Below are 17,662 nucleotides of genomic sequence, written 5' to 3' on the forward strand. Positions count from 1 at the left end.
TGTGCAGTTTAATGTTTCCAGGTTAGCGTGCCTGGTCAGTGACGGGGCATTAATCTGCACATTACTTGAATATGAGACCGTTCTAAAGCAAATAATTTTCACATAACAACAGTAGATATATAATGTACTCTTAAATGAATCCCACAAGGATTTGAACAATCATCCCTCAGCATTCCCACTGATTCCCACTGATCAGCTACTAGTCATCCCCTTTAAGGCTGTACACAAGGGAGAATTGGTTCTATAAAATTCTTCCAGAAACAGTGACTTTTGCATTTCTTGCTCTGAGCATGATAATGAATTCTGTGGCCACCGTTGGTGTAGGAAGCTCAAAGCATTTAATTGAACATTTTATGCATACCCTCTGGAAATAACTACAATGTAAATATCATATTTCCTTGTAGTAGAGGCACAAATTACTTGTAGGTTGTGAGAGTTTACGAGCTTTGCTCTCTGGATTTGTTTTATCAAGACTCTGCGAGGGTAGAGCGGGAGATTGTCCTGGTTGAAGTCATCCACGCCAAACTTCTGGAAGGCATAGACTGTGTCATTGCACATTCTGCATGATTCCAGGTTTAGATATCTTGGTCCATCTGCTCTTTGAGATATCCTCAAATTTTCAACTTCAGCCAGCACCAGTAAAAGGCATGAAAAAGCAGACCTTTGTTTTTTTTCGCAACGAACTGCAGAACATAATCTCTCAATAATGTCAGTTGTACTTTTATCATTTCCTTTTCCAGTGATGGAGCAGATATCATGCAATCCAGTAAGTAAAGCAAACTTACAAGATCCATGAGGAGAATTGAAATGTCAGTGTCTACGTAATAATCATCAATATCTCTGATTTTCCCGTTGCTCTTGAAGTAGCATCTACATACAATGGAATGAGGCTATCCGTTTCCTCGTTGTGAGTGACGGGTGACAGCTCCCATGGCATCTTTCATGAACCCTTTGTTTCTTTTCTTTCCGTGATGTGGTCTCTGTGTCAGATGGAAATGACTGCTCAGTACTTCAACTTTCAAGCTGATTATATGGCTCAGTTTTGTGGGTTTCTAAGGCATGGGTATGGAAAATGAACCTTTGTTAGTGAGAATGAGGAGAAGGCCATGAAATTATGAGATGAAGAGTGATTGTGGAATTAATAAAACTTGTACCTTCCGATAATTGTATCGTTCAGCAATGACTGGATAATGACAGGTCTATCAGACTGCAGAACCAGTAGAAATGTTATAAGAAGTTGGTGATCCTCTTAAGCTTAATGACTTTGGATCCAATCTTACATGGTGTATTTTAATTGCACGAGTTGAATGTCTGTCCTTTTTCATACTATCCCAGAGATTAATATATTTTAATTCTCCTAGATACAAATTCTTAGTACAGAACATGAAAACTTCCCTTTTCATCTCTTTCGAGAAAAATCCCCCGAGCTATTATTGCTCCTTTGTTGTTTTAGAATCATTGGCTGTACAGCAGTAAGCATTTTGGAAGTCTTAATAATTGAAGATGACCCACTTAAAGGCAATCAGGAAAAAGCCTACTCATTCCTTATTCATTCTGTATTATTCCAGAAATATATCTAGTGTCTAGCAAATCTTGTTTCAGTTTGTGGCCAACAAACAAGCTTGTGAATGGGATGCCTGTTAGGGTGACCATGTCATTTCTTGCCATTGGCCATTGCGAGACTTTTCCTTGTTTGTCTTTATTATCTTGAGGCAGCATCAAGTTTTTGAAGATCACCTTCAGTTGTATCAATGCTTACTTTTGTAAAAATATTTTATTGACTGGGTTTAAATATAATCATTAACGAGGTTCCACGATGCAAAATAATGTGTTCCCCGAGAGGCAAAAACAAACCGCTTTAGCGTGCAGTTCGCGAACCGCATATACCCGCCTGGCTATTATCATATGGGATGTAACGCTTACACGCTTGCCCACAAGTATGGGACAGTGGTATGCCCCCTCCCCCATACGCAGTTTTTGCCCCTCAGCATGGCTTGATGACGTCATTGGAACCTCGTTCTTACATTTTGAATTTACGGCGACCATTTTGAATTGAGAGATGGCTGTCATTCTGCTTGACCTGGTAATGAATTCGGTCTATCTAGAACAATTTTGGCAAATTCATCTAAGGCGCTTACAACAGTACCCGGTATAATATGTTTTCTATGGCAGCCATCTTGAATTTCAACATGGTGGCCTGTCTAATGATCCACAATTAGGAAACAGCTGTACTGGTATGTTGGACACCACAAGCATGTGCATTCTTGAAAATTTGATGCTTCAATTGCAACGTGAGATATGGGTAAAAACGTTATGGCGGCCATTTTGAATTTCAAGATGGCAGCCTACAAACTGTACAAAACAATCCACAATATCACAAAAAGATATATCAGAGTGTCTGATATCCCACAACGATGCATTTTGCACCAAATTTGAAGCTTCTACAATACTCACTTTATGAGATATGGGTCAAATTACAGTTTGCTACATGGCGGCCATTTTGAAATTCAAGATGGCAGCCTACAAATTGTATCAAAACAATCCACAATATCAGAAAAAGATATATCAGAGTGTCTGACATCACACTCATGCATTTTGCACCAGATTTGAAGCTTCTACAATGCTCACTTTATGAAATATGGGTCAAAATACAGTTTGGTATGGCGGCCATTTTGAAATTCAAAATGGCGGCTGAAGACGTGGTTAGAAATAATGGAACCAAAGTTTTTTGGATTCAGCACCCCCAAATTGACAAAGTTAGCTAATAAAATCAATTTTGGCACAAAAATCTCACGGGATTACATAGTAGCCTCTACTATAATGAGAATGCCAGAGAAATCTTCTTCGACTCAAGTGATGTAAACTACGTGTAATTAGTACAAAAGGGACTGAATGTTTTACTTCGACACAGCCGAAATTCGACTCTCGTACTTCGGCTTATCCAAATATTTCTTAGAGAAAATACATAGGGAAAAATCGGGACTTTTTATTTTGCTTCGAGTTTAGTGATATTCGACTCACTCGACGTCGACTTATCCGAGGTTTACTGTATTTTCTGAAAGAACAAATCTTCTTCTACATCATTTGGGATTATCTATGAATAGGATGGTGTTTTAAGTTTTTTCTAGAACACTTTTTTTGGGGTAAAATAGTATGATTAGCTATGTCTTAGAGGCCCTTTTCCATAACTTAAAAACCTTTTACACACTCTTCACTTTCAACTCTAATAACTTTTGAAAGAATGATGCTACTACTTTGAAAGTTGGTAGGAATAGATGGGTTAGGAGAGTCAATTTGTATAGAGTTATACATCATTTGAAAGCTTAGAGTCGGCTCTCTTAGAATCTGCCCGTAACTGAAAATTCATGTCTGGTGACTTTTTTGTTGGTTTTGTGGAGCAGGGTCACAATTAGAATAGCATCGGAAAAACACCTTACTTGAAGTAGTTGCTGTGACATAGAAGCAAGAGTTCTCTAGGCACTTCCCCTTTATAGGATAAGGGCAATGAGAAAAGAGAATGTTCATACCTGATTTAGGTACTTTCCAGCAAAAAAGGTTGTATAGCCAGCTTTCTGCAGGTGCGTGGCAAATGTGCTCTGCTCCGGACCCTGCTGCCAGGCAACACTGCTGCAGTTGCCATCCAACGAGTTGTTCATGGCACCATGGTTGTGTATGTAGTTACCAGTGAGGATACTTGACCGACTTGGACAGCATAGGGGACTGCTGGTAAACTGTCCATGCGCATGACATACATGTGTTAAGTGTGAATGCCTGTACAACAACACATCTTAATTTGCAGACATAAATATTGAAGTACAGTAGAAATTTAAACATCAGCATTAATAAAAGAAAGAAAATTGTAACTAAAACAAATTACAGCCACCAGTAGGACCTCCAAACTGTTTTCCTTGATTATACAAAACAAAGATATGACAGCTTTAATAGGAGCCTTGAGGTAGGGCCATGGTCAAACAAGAACTATAATGGTTGGAAGACTGAATGTACAGTAAAGGTAACAGTAAGAAGGCTCCACAGAATACTGTATTCAGCTAATCGAATTTGGTAGTCATACTGTACTTTCACAATCTGTTTGAAATCGGTCTCCATTTTGGGTTGAAAAATGCATTTTCCCCCAGCATTACTGTCCAAAATTGCAGTTCTAAAATGAGGCACAACTGTTGGTACTGGTTGCAACTGACAAGAAGATACAATGAAATGTGCTTGTTGGACCACTAGTCAACAGACATTTTGTGTCTTGAGCTTCCGATGATGAAGTTAGAATTTTTCTCACCGATCAATGAAGGACCACTTTTGGCACGTCTCATATTCTACTGGTCCGTGGAAAGAAGTTTCTGAATGTACCTTGAACCCTTTGAATTCTGAACTCTACATAAAGTTGGCATTTCATTCATTGTAATGAATGATTTGGAGGTTTTACCCACACAAGATTCAAGCCTAACCACATTAGACATGAATGGATTTTTTTTTAATGAAATGATTGATATATACTGTGCCATTTCTAGCAAATAGATTGGAAACTTGTCAATCAAAATGATGCAGCCAAGACATTTATGTACACTAAAAAACTAAAAAATACCACCGCAATGTTACAATCTTGTGAATGCATCTGGCAGCATACCCAGTTTATAAGAAGTGGCTATCTTACCCAGACTTAAGTCTGGGTACTTTGAAGAAACATTACGAAAATCACAGGGTATAATCTGTCCCTTCACAGTAAATCTGGTGGGGTTTCTTTCTTCTTCTTAATGAGAGAGCTTAAGACATGTTGTTTCTAGACACAGTTTTATTCATTACCGTATATATTTTGTTGTTGCCTCGCAGGTCAACAAAGAATCAAAATCTTTGTTCTTTGGGATACAATTATTGATTCTTGTTAGTAACTGAAGACAGATTCATACCAAATGTTTCATTTCATTCTGTATCATGTTTGACGTTATCTATAGTGGGCACCAACAAAAAAAAAACATGAAAGGAATAAAAAACAAACCAACTACAATGGAAATTGTGGTGAGAGCTACCGTATACAAACTCTGAAGAGAGAATAAATATCACTCTACTTTACCATATTCTGAAAAGTCATCCCTTGCTTGCCAAGAAGGTTCAAAGTGTTTTTCATTGGAGTCTGTGGAGAAAGCAAAGAAAGCCAATATATATGAAACACTGTATTTAAACCAAATCAACTTGTGTACCAATAACGCATTGAAGTTAACTGCGACCAGCAGCCCCAAACGCGTACTACAGTGTACGTAGCGTAATTGGGTTGCAGACTGTAGCATTCAGGATCATAACAGAGGTAGTATCGCGGATAAATATCAACTTAAAATCTAAAAATTTCTTCAATTTGAAGACTTACAGGTGAAGTTGACGTGTTGACAACAGGTAACGTGCAACGTTTGGTTCTGCCGTACCTTTCTGTTCGAATTGATGACTTAATGTGACTCGGTCGAGAGGAACCTGGGAGAGCTACACTGAATTGACGGCCAGCGCATGCGCACACATCACATGCGCACAAATTTCAAATCCATTAACCCGATAAGATGTCTGTGTGCGCATGCGCTGGCCGTCAATTCATTGTAGTCACATTAAGTCATCAATTCGAACAGAAAGGGACTATTGGCAGAACCAAACGTTGCATGTTACCTGTTGTCAGCACTTCAACTTCACCTGTAAGTCTTCAAATTGAAAAAAAAATTTCGATTTTAAGTTGATATTTATCTGCCATTCTACCCGTCATGATCCTGAATGCTACAGTCCGTAGCCCCATTATGATTATGCTACATACAATTGTAGTACGCGTTTGGGGCTGTTGGGCGCAAATACATTGAAGTGTACATATTACATGTATGCTCATCGGTAATGGTTGACTCCAGTCAAGATTCTTGGCTGTGTGTGTACTTGTACTATACCGTATGTCAAAAAAAAGGTAAAAAATACAACAGTACCCTCCGCAATGATAACTTAAAAAATAGTGAATCAATCCACATACGATTCCAGGGTATGAAACTACAACTCATTGCCCACATCTTGCAGAAAACCCCATTCGATTTGCTTCAGTAGTCAAAGAGAAACAAGGAATTTTGTAGGGCACGTCAGGAATCTCTTCCCTCCATGTTCTGTCTATTGTGTTCGCACATTAAAGGACAAGTTCACCTTCATATACATGTGGATTGAGTGAAGGCAACAATATTAACAGAACACATCAGTGAAAGTTTGGGGAAAATCCGACAATCCGTTCAAACGTTGAGAAAAGTGAGAATATCTTGAATTTTCTTTATACTTTCTTTATATAAATTTAGTTGTACTCGTGACATCGCAAGCTATGTATAGTAGTCTTCTCATCCAGCCGTGACTGAGCAGAAACTTCAAAAATTCTTAACTTTTGAACGGATTGTCCAATTTTCCTCAAACTATCATTGATGTGTTCTACTAATATTGCTGCATTCACTCAACCCACAAGTCTATGAAGGTGAACTTGTCCTTTAATATGCAGTTCCTCAAGAGCATCCAAGTGCTAAACTTGGAAGAATCAGACTTACGACATGCTTTACAATTTACACGTAAATTTAGTCCATATTTCTCTGTGACCGCTTAACCAAATTCAATAGAGTTTTTGCAAAATAGAACTAAGATGTTGCATTTTAAGACCCTGAAGTAGCATTTGAACAATTAAAATTTAAATCATATTGCATTATTGTTTTGGCCTTGGGTGTTATCAATGTGAAAATCCGATCGATTGTGCAGTTTTTAATTTAATTTTCTTTTTTTTGGGAGGGGGGGACATTTCAGCAAAATCAAAAGAAAAAGTAGTGTTGACGCACAAAATGTTCAATTTCTAAATAAGTACTCACAATGGCATCCATGGTAACATCTTGATCATCTGTGAGTATAAACACAATGTTGGGTTTATCTACAACTCTTGGCTGCTCACGCGACTTGCTGCCAGCGGACACTCGTCTCTCCGGTGCCCGGCTGGTTCGGCCGAGAGAGTTATCAGGAACCGCTCCAGACGAAGGAAGCCTTGCTACGAGAAGGAAAACTTCGCAGAAAACCAGCACAAATACGCAATAACTTCGCCCTGGCCCCATCATTCTGGTAAGTAAAATTAGCTCGAAATCAAGATGCAAAACGACACTTATAACCAGCAAGGCTCTCAAGTGTTAGCTTTTCTCGGCGCAGTGCCACCAAGTCTCCCTCATCCTCATTCAGTTTCATTGAACCGTACACCACTCAGATAACAGGAAGCTAGCTGTACCTGTAGCTAGCTAGCTGTCTATGTACGCGATACCTACCAGTCATAGTAGGCAGTTCGCATTGTGGCCAGGGCCGTGATCACATGATTCCGCCACAGCCTTACTCAATGCGTTTATAATTATTTCTCTTTCGAAGGGAAGTGATCAGATAAATTGGATGGAAAAGTATTTCAAGAACTTACTTGACATTCATATGCCCATTCACCCATTGGATCTGCAAAAGACTCGAGATGAGCGACTTTGTTGCTATTGTTGTTGTTGTTGTTGCTGTTGTTGCTGTTGTTGTTGTTGTTATGTTGGTGGTGGTGGTCGATTGTTACTTTGTTTGTTTGTTTGCTGTTTTGTTTTTGTTTTTGATAACCAAGTTATAGGTCTCAGTTATGTTCTCCTACTCAACCACACTCATCACGTGTAAAGGGTCATACTTTCCGACGGGTTGAAGGTATCAAAGTACGAAAATCAAATATTGTATTGAAATCGAGTTTCTCATCACCAGAAAACGTGAAAATTATTGATGAACAAAATGAAGGTATCCTCATGTGAACTGAAAATGGAAAATAGAATTTTGCAATGCTACCCAAATATTTTTTTTTCTCCAAGTCCTCATATAATACTGTGATAAACCCCAACGTATGCATGCCACTCTGTGGACCTGAACACCAATCAGCACATGATCATATACAATCAGTTACTTAAAAAAAAACAACAACAACATTCAATGAATAAGTGTAAGATTGGTCTTCTAAGATGATGGATATTCTATTTCCTTTGATAACTTCGAATCAGTTATATCACTACAAAATACCTGTGCATCTTTTTCCTCTGCTATCATGGGGAAGGGGTGGTGCTATAGGGCGAAGAGTCTGTGTGAATAGGCCCCAATTCTTGGTTAATAACATGTCTTCCAGATTACCATGATTCATTGTAACATCAACCTTTGAAAAATATCGCTATCCTGAAAACGATGTATTTGCCATGATCCAAAATATGACTACCAGTGGCGGATCCAGAGGGGAGTGTACCCCTTCTTCTTTTTTTTCTTTTTTTTTAAACGAAAGAAATGAAAAGGAAAAAAATGAAATGAAACCTGGAAGTAGCACCAGTAATATTGTTTGTGCCCCCCTCCTCCCCCCCCCCCCCCCCATCCCCTTGCAGTATTCCGGGATCCTCCCCTGTCTACAGCTTCCTCCAACATCAATATTGATAAAAAAATAACACCATTTTCTGCTTTTCCTCATGTAGATGTCTTTTTGTTCGATATGTTATGTTGTATCATAAATGAACATTATGCGTATAAACTTATCAATATCTACCAGAGGTTATGAGATCAGCAGCTTGATCCCAACATTGACTTGATGTCCACTGTAGTATCCTGACTAGTTAAAGAGATAATGGTGATAATAATGATGATGATGATGATGATGATGAAGAAGAAGACCATGATGATGATGATAATGATGATGATGATGATGATGATGATGATGATGATGATGATGATGGTGGTGGTGGTGGTGGTGGTGGTGGTGGTGATGGTGATGATGCTGATGTTGATGATCTGAGAAACATTCAAAGGCGCCCGATGGGCTCCAACATCTTGTGCACATGCAATAATTGTGTCGCGCATCATTCACAAAGTAAGTTGCTCAGTGTGGTTGAGGGTTCGCTGTGATGATCCCACGAGAGGGCGGTCTCCATGGCACATTAATCACTTTCGGAGATGGTCCTGGCACAAAATAATAATAGACTGAGAATCGAGGATAGACAGCATTATTTTTATACCTTGAGCTAGCAGGGCCGGCGGGTCCGGGGGACCGGGAAGGAGGGGGGGATGCTCGACCCCCCTCCCATTTTTTTTTCTTTTGGCACCATACAAAGGAATACAATCATAATAAGGTGTTACCACTTTGCCCCCCCCCCCCCAAGTACGTTTAAGTGGCACTAGAAAGAAATAGATAAAAACCTTGAAGCGTAAACGCGATAACAAAAGGCTTTGTTTTTGCACTGTAGTCAGCTGAAGAAACCCGGAACGGATGTGCAGAAGTGGCACCAGAAGACCAAATCTGAAGTGCCCCACCCCCCCCCCCCCCCCATAAACACACACACTTTTGAAAACGTGGCGCCGACCATGGCAAGATCATGGTACAAAGATATAGCTGTTGTGGCTATAGAGGACATTAGACCTTGGAAATCATCCTAAAAGCATTTGATGAGTGATCATCTGTATTAGTATAGGCCAATGTTTATTGATGCATGCTGTTTTATTCTTATGGTGGATATATATTTGTTTTTATCATATCTATGTTCGCAGTGTATGATCACCATTTGGCCTAAATTTCAATAGCAATCGGGTCGTAGACGCATCCAGGGTCATAAATGGGCTTTATTAGTTGGTAATAATGAGCGCTGGATTGGCATCTTTGAAAGCAAACTGATTTTCAGTAGCCACGCATGACTCCAGTGAGGTTGATCGATTGTTCCCCTCATATAAGATTGCAGGTAAAAGGCAGAGATGTATAATCTATATATACTGTTCATCAATATTGAAAACTGTAGCTGCTTATGGTTCGCATTCAATCCCTTAACGGGTGTTGTTCGTTATCCCGAAGGTTCGTTAATCCGAAGACCGAAACACACAAATTCCCGATACCTAGAGGTTCGTCAATCCGACAATGAAAAAGGGTTCGTTAATCCGAACATTAAATGTGGCGTTATTCCGAAGGTTCGTTTATCCGAAAATGAAATAGGGTTCGCTATTCCGAAGGCTCGTTTATCCGAAAATGAAATAGGATTCGTTATTCCGAATGTTCGTTTTATCCGAAAATGAAATAAGGTTCTTTATTCCGAAGGTTCGTTGAACCGACAATGAAATAGGGCCCGTAACAAACCTTCGAAATAACGAACCCTATCAAAAGACAACGTTCACCATCATCATTGATTTCTTCCTCATGTCACAATTGCGATGAAATCAAACAAAAACCAATTGGGGGTTTCAAGACATGTAGTTCCAATATAAGCGATGAGAAGAAGTTATAGATAAGATGAGACACTTTATGGTTAATATATATTTGTTTTGAGGCATTAAACCATGGCATTTCATGCAACAGAAGTCTTGAATTTGATTGTATACAGGCTTTCTTTGCTCGACTTCACAGAACGTCACTCCGAAACATTTTTTTTTGGAAATTCACCATAGCACAGGCACAACCGTAGCAATGACGAGCAAGCATGCATAGAAGAGACAGGAGAATAGAATCTTCAGGGGGGAAAATCTATATACAAAAAAAAAAAAAAAAGAATAGGAAAAAGAAGAAGGGAGTTACAAAATATGAGGTCATATAGTGCAGGAGATGTCAAAACGATCAACATGAACAGCACGACATTCAATCTATGAAAGCATTATCATCACAAACACCCATACTAATGTTAATAATGTTAAGAATTCCTCACATTAGAGTTAGTAAGTGCTATCGAATCGCAAAGTTTGTGGGGTTTTTTTGGGGGGGAGGGGAGGGGTTCTCTCTCTCTCCCTCTCTCTCTCTCTCTCTCTCTCTCTCTCTCTCCCTCTCCTCTCATTTATACAATAAGTTTACAGTTCGTTATTCCGTGGGATCGTTATTCCGAACGTTCGTTGTTCTGGACGGGTTCGTCAATCCGAAAAATTGTAAATGAGAACTAGAATCGTTAATCCGAGAAGGAAAAAAAAAGGGGGGTTCGTAGTTTCACTTTTTTTTTATATACGCACTTATCTTTTCGTTTTCAGATTGACGAATCTTCAGAGTGATCTGAACCTTAGCTCAGTTTTGGACACACTAACCTTCGGAATAATGAACCATACCTCATTAAATTATTTCATCTTATCAAACTTATCAAATAATTTCGATAAAAATGAAAAATCGATGATAATAGTAAACGTTGTCTTTCGGTTTTCTTTCATGATGTTTGATTTGCTGAGGCCTCAGAGAATTGGGTTAACAGTTCGATATTCCAAAAGTTTGTTGATCAATTCCGAAAATTGAATAACTTTCCTCTTTCCGAAGGTTCGTTAATCCGAAAATAAAGGTATACGTCGTTACGAATGTTCGTGAATCCGAAAACAATAAAGATCCGTAACTGTACATAATTCCAAGGGTTCGTTGGTAGACCTCTTATACGTATACCTTCCTATATCATACTCGTGTAACGAACATTATGTCATTGTCGGGTTTATAAAGCCGTATTTCATTTTCGGATAACAGCCATCAGTATGAACAGGGCATTTTTGGATGTTTCGGTATAGCAAACTTTCGGAATGACAAACATTAACTACAACAACGTCGAAAACCTTTACACTTGTCACAAACAACAATGTAATTTAGTGATGTATAGTATTTTGCTTCCTTTAGCATTGAGCTGCAATATACTCTCTTCTTAATTGTTGTCTATAACAGGCCTACTTCTTTGTAACGATCATTATAACGTATTTCTTACACGCTATTCATTAAATGTGACGTTTTAAACTTGCGTTTGCTCTGTTTTGTCTCACGCTATGCATGAAAAGTTAAAAAAAAAATTGTGAATGGAATAAGATGAACCGATAATAAAAGGCCCTATAGCTCTAAATGAATATGTCTATAGTATATCCGCATTCTCGACTGCTAACAACAGTAGTTTGGGCTTTATTCATGTAGAAAGGAATGGAACCCAAGTATTCATGGATTGCTTGAATGCAGAAATATTAGTTGAACAAAATTAATGAATGAAGTTCGAGGAAAATTAATTTTCACAGTTTCAGTACCACAATGAGAGCGGATGGATGTGAGGACTACAACCATTTGTAATGTAACAGCAGGTAAACTACATTTTATTATAGAAAACTTTTCACAGAATTTCGTATCATTTAAAAAACACAAATCTATTTTAGATATAACTGACAAAATTTTTGTGAGGCATGCGTGATTATATCCCCTACCTTTTGAAAGGAATAAGTCAAGTGCTCTTTCTCCATATTAGAAAAAATAAAAATATATTGACTTATCATTATATTTTCGTTGCATCGTTGTCTCAAAAGAAATGTATAAATCAATTTCATAAGACATTAAAAATGCTTCTGTTTATCCTCTATAGGGGCTTAATGCTCTTCTTTTCGCGAAGTCGAAGAAGAATGATTAAAAGAAGAAACAGGAGAAAGAGATCAAAGAAGTTGGAGGAAAAGAAATGAATGCAGTTCATTTCAGAGTTGGTTTTAAACGAGGATACTGTCCTTGTTTGTAGTTAACGTCAGCGCCGTATGTTTTCTACTCATTTTTTTTTTTTACTCTAATCACTTTTTTTTTCTTTTAAAGAGCCAAAAAAGTGCCATACAAAAAAAAATGTAAACCCAACAATATTGGTTCAGTTCCAAAGAGGTTACTGAGAACAGCTGTGACACTCATTTTACTTTCTCGTTGATGAACCTCTTTGTCCGCTGTTCACTTCGACAATGAGCGCCATCTTTAGTCCAATGTTAGTTGACGGGATTTCGACTTTGATCGCCCCTTATAAACGATCGATACCCCGAAAATTTTGGATCGTTCCACCATCCAACGGTTTGCTGTTGCTCGACTATTTATGTCAGGATATTCGGAAAATTATCATGGAATTGTTCTGCTAAGATGACAACATCCGCGTATTGACAAGGATAGACGTAAACGAGAATATTAGAAAAGGTAAGTTCTTTACACACTGGAGTGGATATCTAATGTCTTGAATAATCATATACATTGTAAGTTAAGGTTGAAATCCGTGTTGTTCTCTTGACTCTGCGAGGAACAGCTAGAGTCGCCGGGTTGTACCTCGGCGCAGGTGGTGGTGGTGGTACGGGTTCGGGTGCTTGCACACCGGCATCGTGGGGTAGTACACCACGCGTAAGTTTGGCAGACAGACCGAGATCTGGCTCGGCCTCGGCCTGGGAGAGAGTCACGACAACACCATTACATTGTCACCTGCTCCTTTTTCGCAGTCTTTGTCTCATGAAAAACGAAAAGTTTTTTTCCCCCATACACATAATGTGTAAGTCGCAATGTGTGTGTGTGCGTGTGTGTGTATGTGTGTTTTCTTTTGTTCTTTTTTTTTTTAAATGTCAAATGAGTCTATAAAATACTCAAACTATTAAAGTAAGCTTGATTCAAAACTGGCTTGCTCTGCCCCCTTTTTTTATTTGCTGTTTCATTTGCTTGTGGTGTCACAAAATGCAATTTAAACAGTTGAATAAGAACTCCTTGAATGCCTGACCTACTAAAGTATTACTATAGAAAGTAGGATGGTATTTCAATACGACATGCAGCACCAGTGCTGATTGTTGAACAAAAAGATTGATTGTACAGTGTACATTATTTGTAGGAGCCTGTGTAAATTAATTAATTAATTTGTTTACTTCACAGTATTCATAGCTGTACCAATAGGTTGTAGACAATCTGCATGTATGACTGAACATTTATGAGCATATTTCAAATCAATAATCTTACAATCTCACAATAGTTCAGAACTTAGAAGGGACTTGCTGAAATTATATTACATTCCCTATGGGAATGTTTTGAATTACACTTGTAGAACATTGATCACAGTTGTAACTAGATAAGCATGCAGCTCATTTCCACCACTGATCTTGTTCTTCCATAGAGATATCAGTGATTTCCACCCATACGTCCATATGATTGTGTGCTGAGAGCCGCCCAATTTCCCAATATAGAAGCCTTTGTTACGTCATAAACCCTCAGCTGCATGGCGCGCCTCGCCCTAGCAGAAACTGGAGAACGCACTTTAGTGCGCGCAAGCAAATCTCAAATACGCGCAGCCTGAACTCCCAAGTTCATTCACCCTACCTGCCAAAATATCAAAAATCCTTCATAAATTCCCCCAAAATTCTCGCTACATACACATGGTGTCACCGCAAATTTTTCCCCCAAAAAATTTAATCGTTTGTTACTTGTGACATTCTAAACCTTACAATGTAACTGCAAGTTTCATCAAAATCCATTAAAGGACAAGTTCACCTTCATAAACATAAGGATTGAGAGAATGTAGCAATATTAGTAGAACACATCATTGAAAGTTTGAGGAAAATCGGACAGTCCGTTCAAAAGTTATGAATTTTTGAAGTTTTTGTGCAGTAACCGCTGGATGAGAAGACTACTGCAGTGTGTGAATAACTTAGATGTCACATGCGTACAACAATATAAGGAAAATATAAAGAGAATTTCACAAAATTTCATCTTTTGAAAAAAATACACATTCGTCCGACTTGTTACCGACAAATGTTATGGGTAATATTATTCCCCCTGCCTTTAGAAAGAGGCAAGCAAGTGCTCTTTTTTTCAAAAGTGAAAATATGTGAATTTCTTTACTATTTTCTTTATACTGTTGTACGCATATATGACTCACAAGCTGTAGTAGTCTCCTCATCCAGCGGTTCCAACACAAAAATTTAAAAATTCATAACTTTTGCATCGATTGTCCAATTTTCCTCAAACTTTCACTGATGTGTTCTACTAATATTGTTGCATTCTCTCAATCTTTATGTTTATGAAGGTGAACTTGTCCTTTAAGTACTTTTTGAGTTATTTTGCACACAGACAAACTAACTGCAGTAACTAACGAACACACAAACAAAGAAACAAACAAACCATCGGTAACGAAAACATAACGTCCTCCCTTGTCGGAGGTAATTAATGTCTGCACATGTATCACAATTAAGTTTGCTTTCTAGGCCTATATTTTTAATATTGATCATCTGTGCTCTAAACAAAAGCAAAAAGAATGCATGATTTTGAAAGTGAAAGAGAACAAGATGTTGGCATGCAGTGTGATATCCCGATGATATTCACTGTATTCCACTCTGTTAGGCATCACAGTCATGTGACTGTATTTTTGTTGATATTTTATGTTTTGAAAATAAAACACAGAAAGAAGTACAGTAGAAGACAGCCCCCCCCCAAAAAAAAAAACTGCAACAAACACCAAAAAATGAAAGCTTATAGAAACAAAAACAAAAAGCAAAAAACAAACTTGCGTCCAATTTCAGAAGCAAGCGCTTGTTTTTCAAAAGTAAAGTAAAACATAGTGTGATTTTGCTTTCTAGATATAATACACAGTGTATGCATTAACAAAACGTTCTTTGTTTCATTTGTACAATATAATCAGAGAAAGACAGTCTTTGCATCAATGCAGTGTTATTCAATAGAACTTCAAAGTTACACTACATTGTATGTATCATTCAAGATTCAAGAGAATTACAGCCTGTAGGTTGTAATGATAGTGATAACCTGCTTGGCTTTCAGTTTATATGTCGGTGTCTAAATTATTAAGCTACATGTTTGTGGCTCATCAGTTTTTGATAAAAATGGAGCTTTTATTCATTTTTAAAAATATTCTACATTATGTAGTTCCCATGATACTGATTTATGCACTGTAACAAGTACAGTGTACACAAGTACTTGTGTAGTCCCTACAAAACTGTTGTAAAAGGTATCATTTGTTAAAGGCATGCAAATGTGTCTAGATGATGGGTATACTATTCCTACTTGGAAATCGTTTGAATCTTTGCCACAAAATGTGGATTGTACTGACAAGTAATTTACTACTTAAATGGTATTTTTTAAAATTACATATAATGTAAGGTTGACTTTTTCTCCCTTTCAACTTGATATTTATACATGTGCTGGACAAGGAAGAAGAAGAAGAAGAAGATCTAATTGAAGAAGCAGCAAAATATTGCATACATTTAGCTGTGCCTTTGTGCAGTGTATTATCGCTCTGCGTTAGTCTTGTCCTACACAATTTTGTCCCAGGCATTGTACAAGGTACTGAAAATCCAGAAACATTTGCAACATGAAACTTTTGTGTTTAAAGTGGAGCCAAGAGCATGGAATACAAGTGTATTTGCAAATTTTCAGTGGCATTCAATGCACTGTGTAGACAAAACCCGTTGCTTGCATTTTACTTTTGCAAATCTTGACTTCTCATGAAATTTGCGAAAGTTTCATGCATGCGAAAAGTGTCTGGTTTTAAAAATGTTTTGTGTATTTCTTGAATGCTTGATCCATGTATAATAGTCTCTTGACACAAGCTTTAAAAAGAATGTCCATGATACGATACCTTCATCAGTCTGTGAGTAATGCTTCAATTCCCGTAGCTTCATTTGTGATCAGGTACATTTGTATTAGTTTATAACATGCCCTCCTTCGGGCCTTCCATGACATTTTCCATTTGCTCAATAAAGATTGTCAAGGAAAAAAGAAGCTTCCAGTATTTATAAGTACAGTACATGTACATGTACACAGGCTCAGTGCACTGTAAATTGATGCACTGGCCAAAAATGGATAAGAATGATGATGTCATATCAGCTGCAAATCAAAAATCTCCTGACCCATATCCCTCCTGCTGTGTGTGCTGAAGTGCATCTAGTGGAATTGATGTGTTTAGTCACCAGTGGCCAGACAGGGCAAGATCCCCACAGTGTCTTGGGATGACTTTGCTGTGGCAAAAAGATGAGAAAAATGGTCTCAGTGCATTGCTTCCAATCTGAAGTCGAAGTTGCTACTTGCATGACTTCACATTTTGTCTGAGTCATGGCATCTTTTCGTGGAGAAGAAAGGTTGTCTGTTTAAATGTCAGTTTTCATATAGTAAACTGGATATGTGATTTTTTGTTGTTGTTCATGCTAGTTTGATGAATACCAGACATCGATACACACATGTCATCATACTCCTGTTGTATCAAACATTTATGTTATTACATTGAAAGTATTCAAATACGCACCATATCACGAGACTATCATTAATTATCCAAATACGATTATATGATAATGTATAATATCAAGAAATGTGTTACAGACAGATTGTCTCAAGAAAGAGTATTGTATGCAGTTTTCTTCATCATTTTTACTGTGTGTCATGAAGATCTGGCATAAATGAAAGTACAAATGGCAGTACCGGTATGCTGTGCTGGTATGTAGATAGAGAAAATAGGCAAAACAAAGCAAGGGAAATAGAAAATATATATGAGATGCATATTGGGTGATACTCTATGTACAAGTAGGCCTATACTGTAGTACATGTAACATGTACATTAGAGGATGTTTCAATATTTTTGTGAATTTCACAAGTCCATTGATACATTATGTGAAATTAATAACTCACTAAAACATTGCCTCCCATTTAACACCTACACCATACATTTACATCATCTCAAAGGTTGGAAATCACTAGCTTTTCTTCTGAAAAGATATAATCGTTACCCTGGTACTTACTTACAACATATATTTTCTTGTCTGTGACTGTGATTCAAACACTCTAAAAGTTACATACGTGCATGTACTGTACAATATCATAGACTTGTCCCAAGTGGTAGAATTTGCAATGTGTGCTCTCAAATTT

At 37.8% G+C, this 17,662-nt stretch overlaps 2 protein-coding genes across 5 annotated transcripts in view; one reads left to right on the plus strand and one right to left on the minus strand.

Annotated features, from left to right (window-relative positions):
• LOC139731121 (N-acetylglucosamine-6-sulfatase-like) overlaps positions 1-7,268 on the minus strand; it is a 43,671-nt gene extending 36,403 nt beyond the window's left edge. For all 3 annotated transcript variants that reach the window (XM_071642004.1, XM_071642002.1, XM_071642003.1), the window contains exons 1-3: positions 6,870-7,268; positions 5,084-5,143; positions 3,528-3,731 (exon numbers count right to left, since the gene is read on the minus strand). In XM_071642004.1, coding sequence (XP_071498105.1) covers positions 3,528-3,731; positions 5,084-5,143; positions 6,870-7,109 — 504 coding nt within the window. In that variant the 5' untranslated portion in view covers positions 7,110-7,268. The remainder of the gene's footprint in view (positions 1-3,527; positions 3,732-5,083; positions 5,144-6,869) is intronic.
• A 5,560-nt stretch (positions 7,269-12,828) lies between these two features.
• Positions 12,829-17,662, plus strand: part of LOC139731123 (uncharacterized) — a 163,668-nt gene continuing 158,834 nt past the window's right edge. For both annotated transcript variants that reach the window (XM_071642005.1, XM_071642006.1), the window contains exon 1: positions 12,829-12,955. The gene's annotated coding sequence lies outside the window, so the exon portion shown is untranslated. The remainder of the gene's footprint in view (positions 12,956-17,662) is intronic.

The sequence above is a fragment of the Diadema antillarum genome, unplaced genomic scaffold, assembly GCF_040938485.1.
Source record: "Diadema antillarum isolate AM-2024a unplaced genomic scaffold, OU_Dant_1.0 seq00000358_RagTag, whole genome shotgun sequence".
Taxonomy (NCBI): domain Eukaryota; kingdom Metazoa; phylum Echinodermata; class Echinoidea; order Diadematoida; family Diadematidae; genus Diadema; species Diadema antillarum.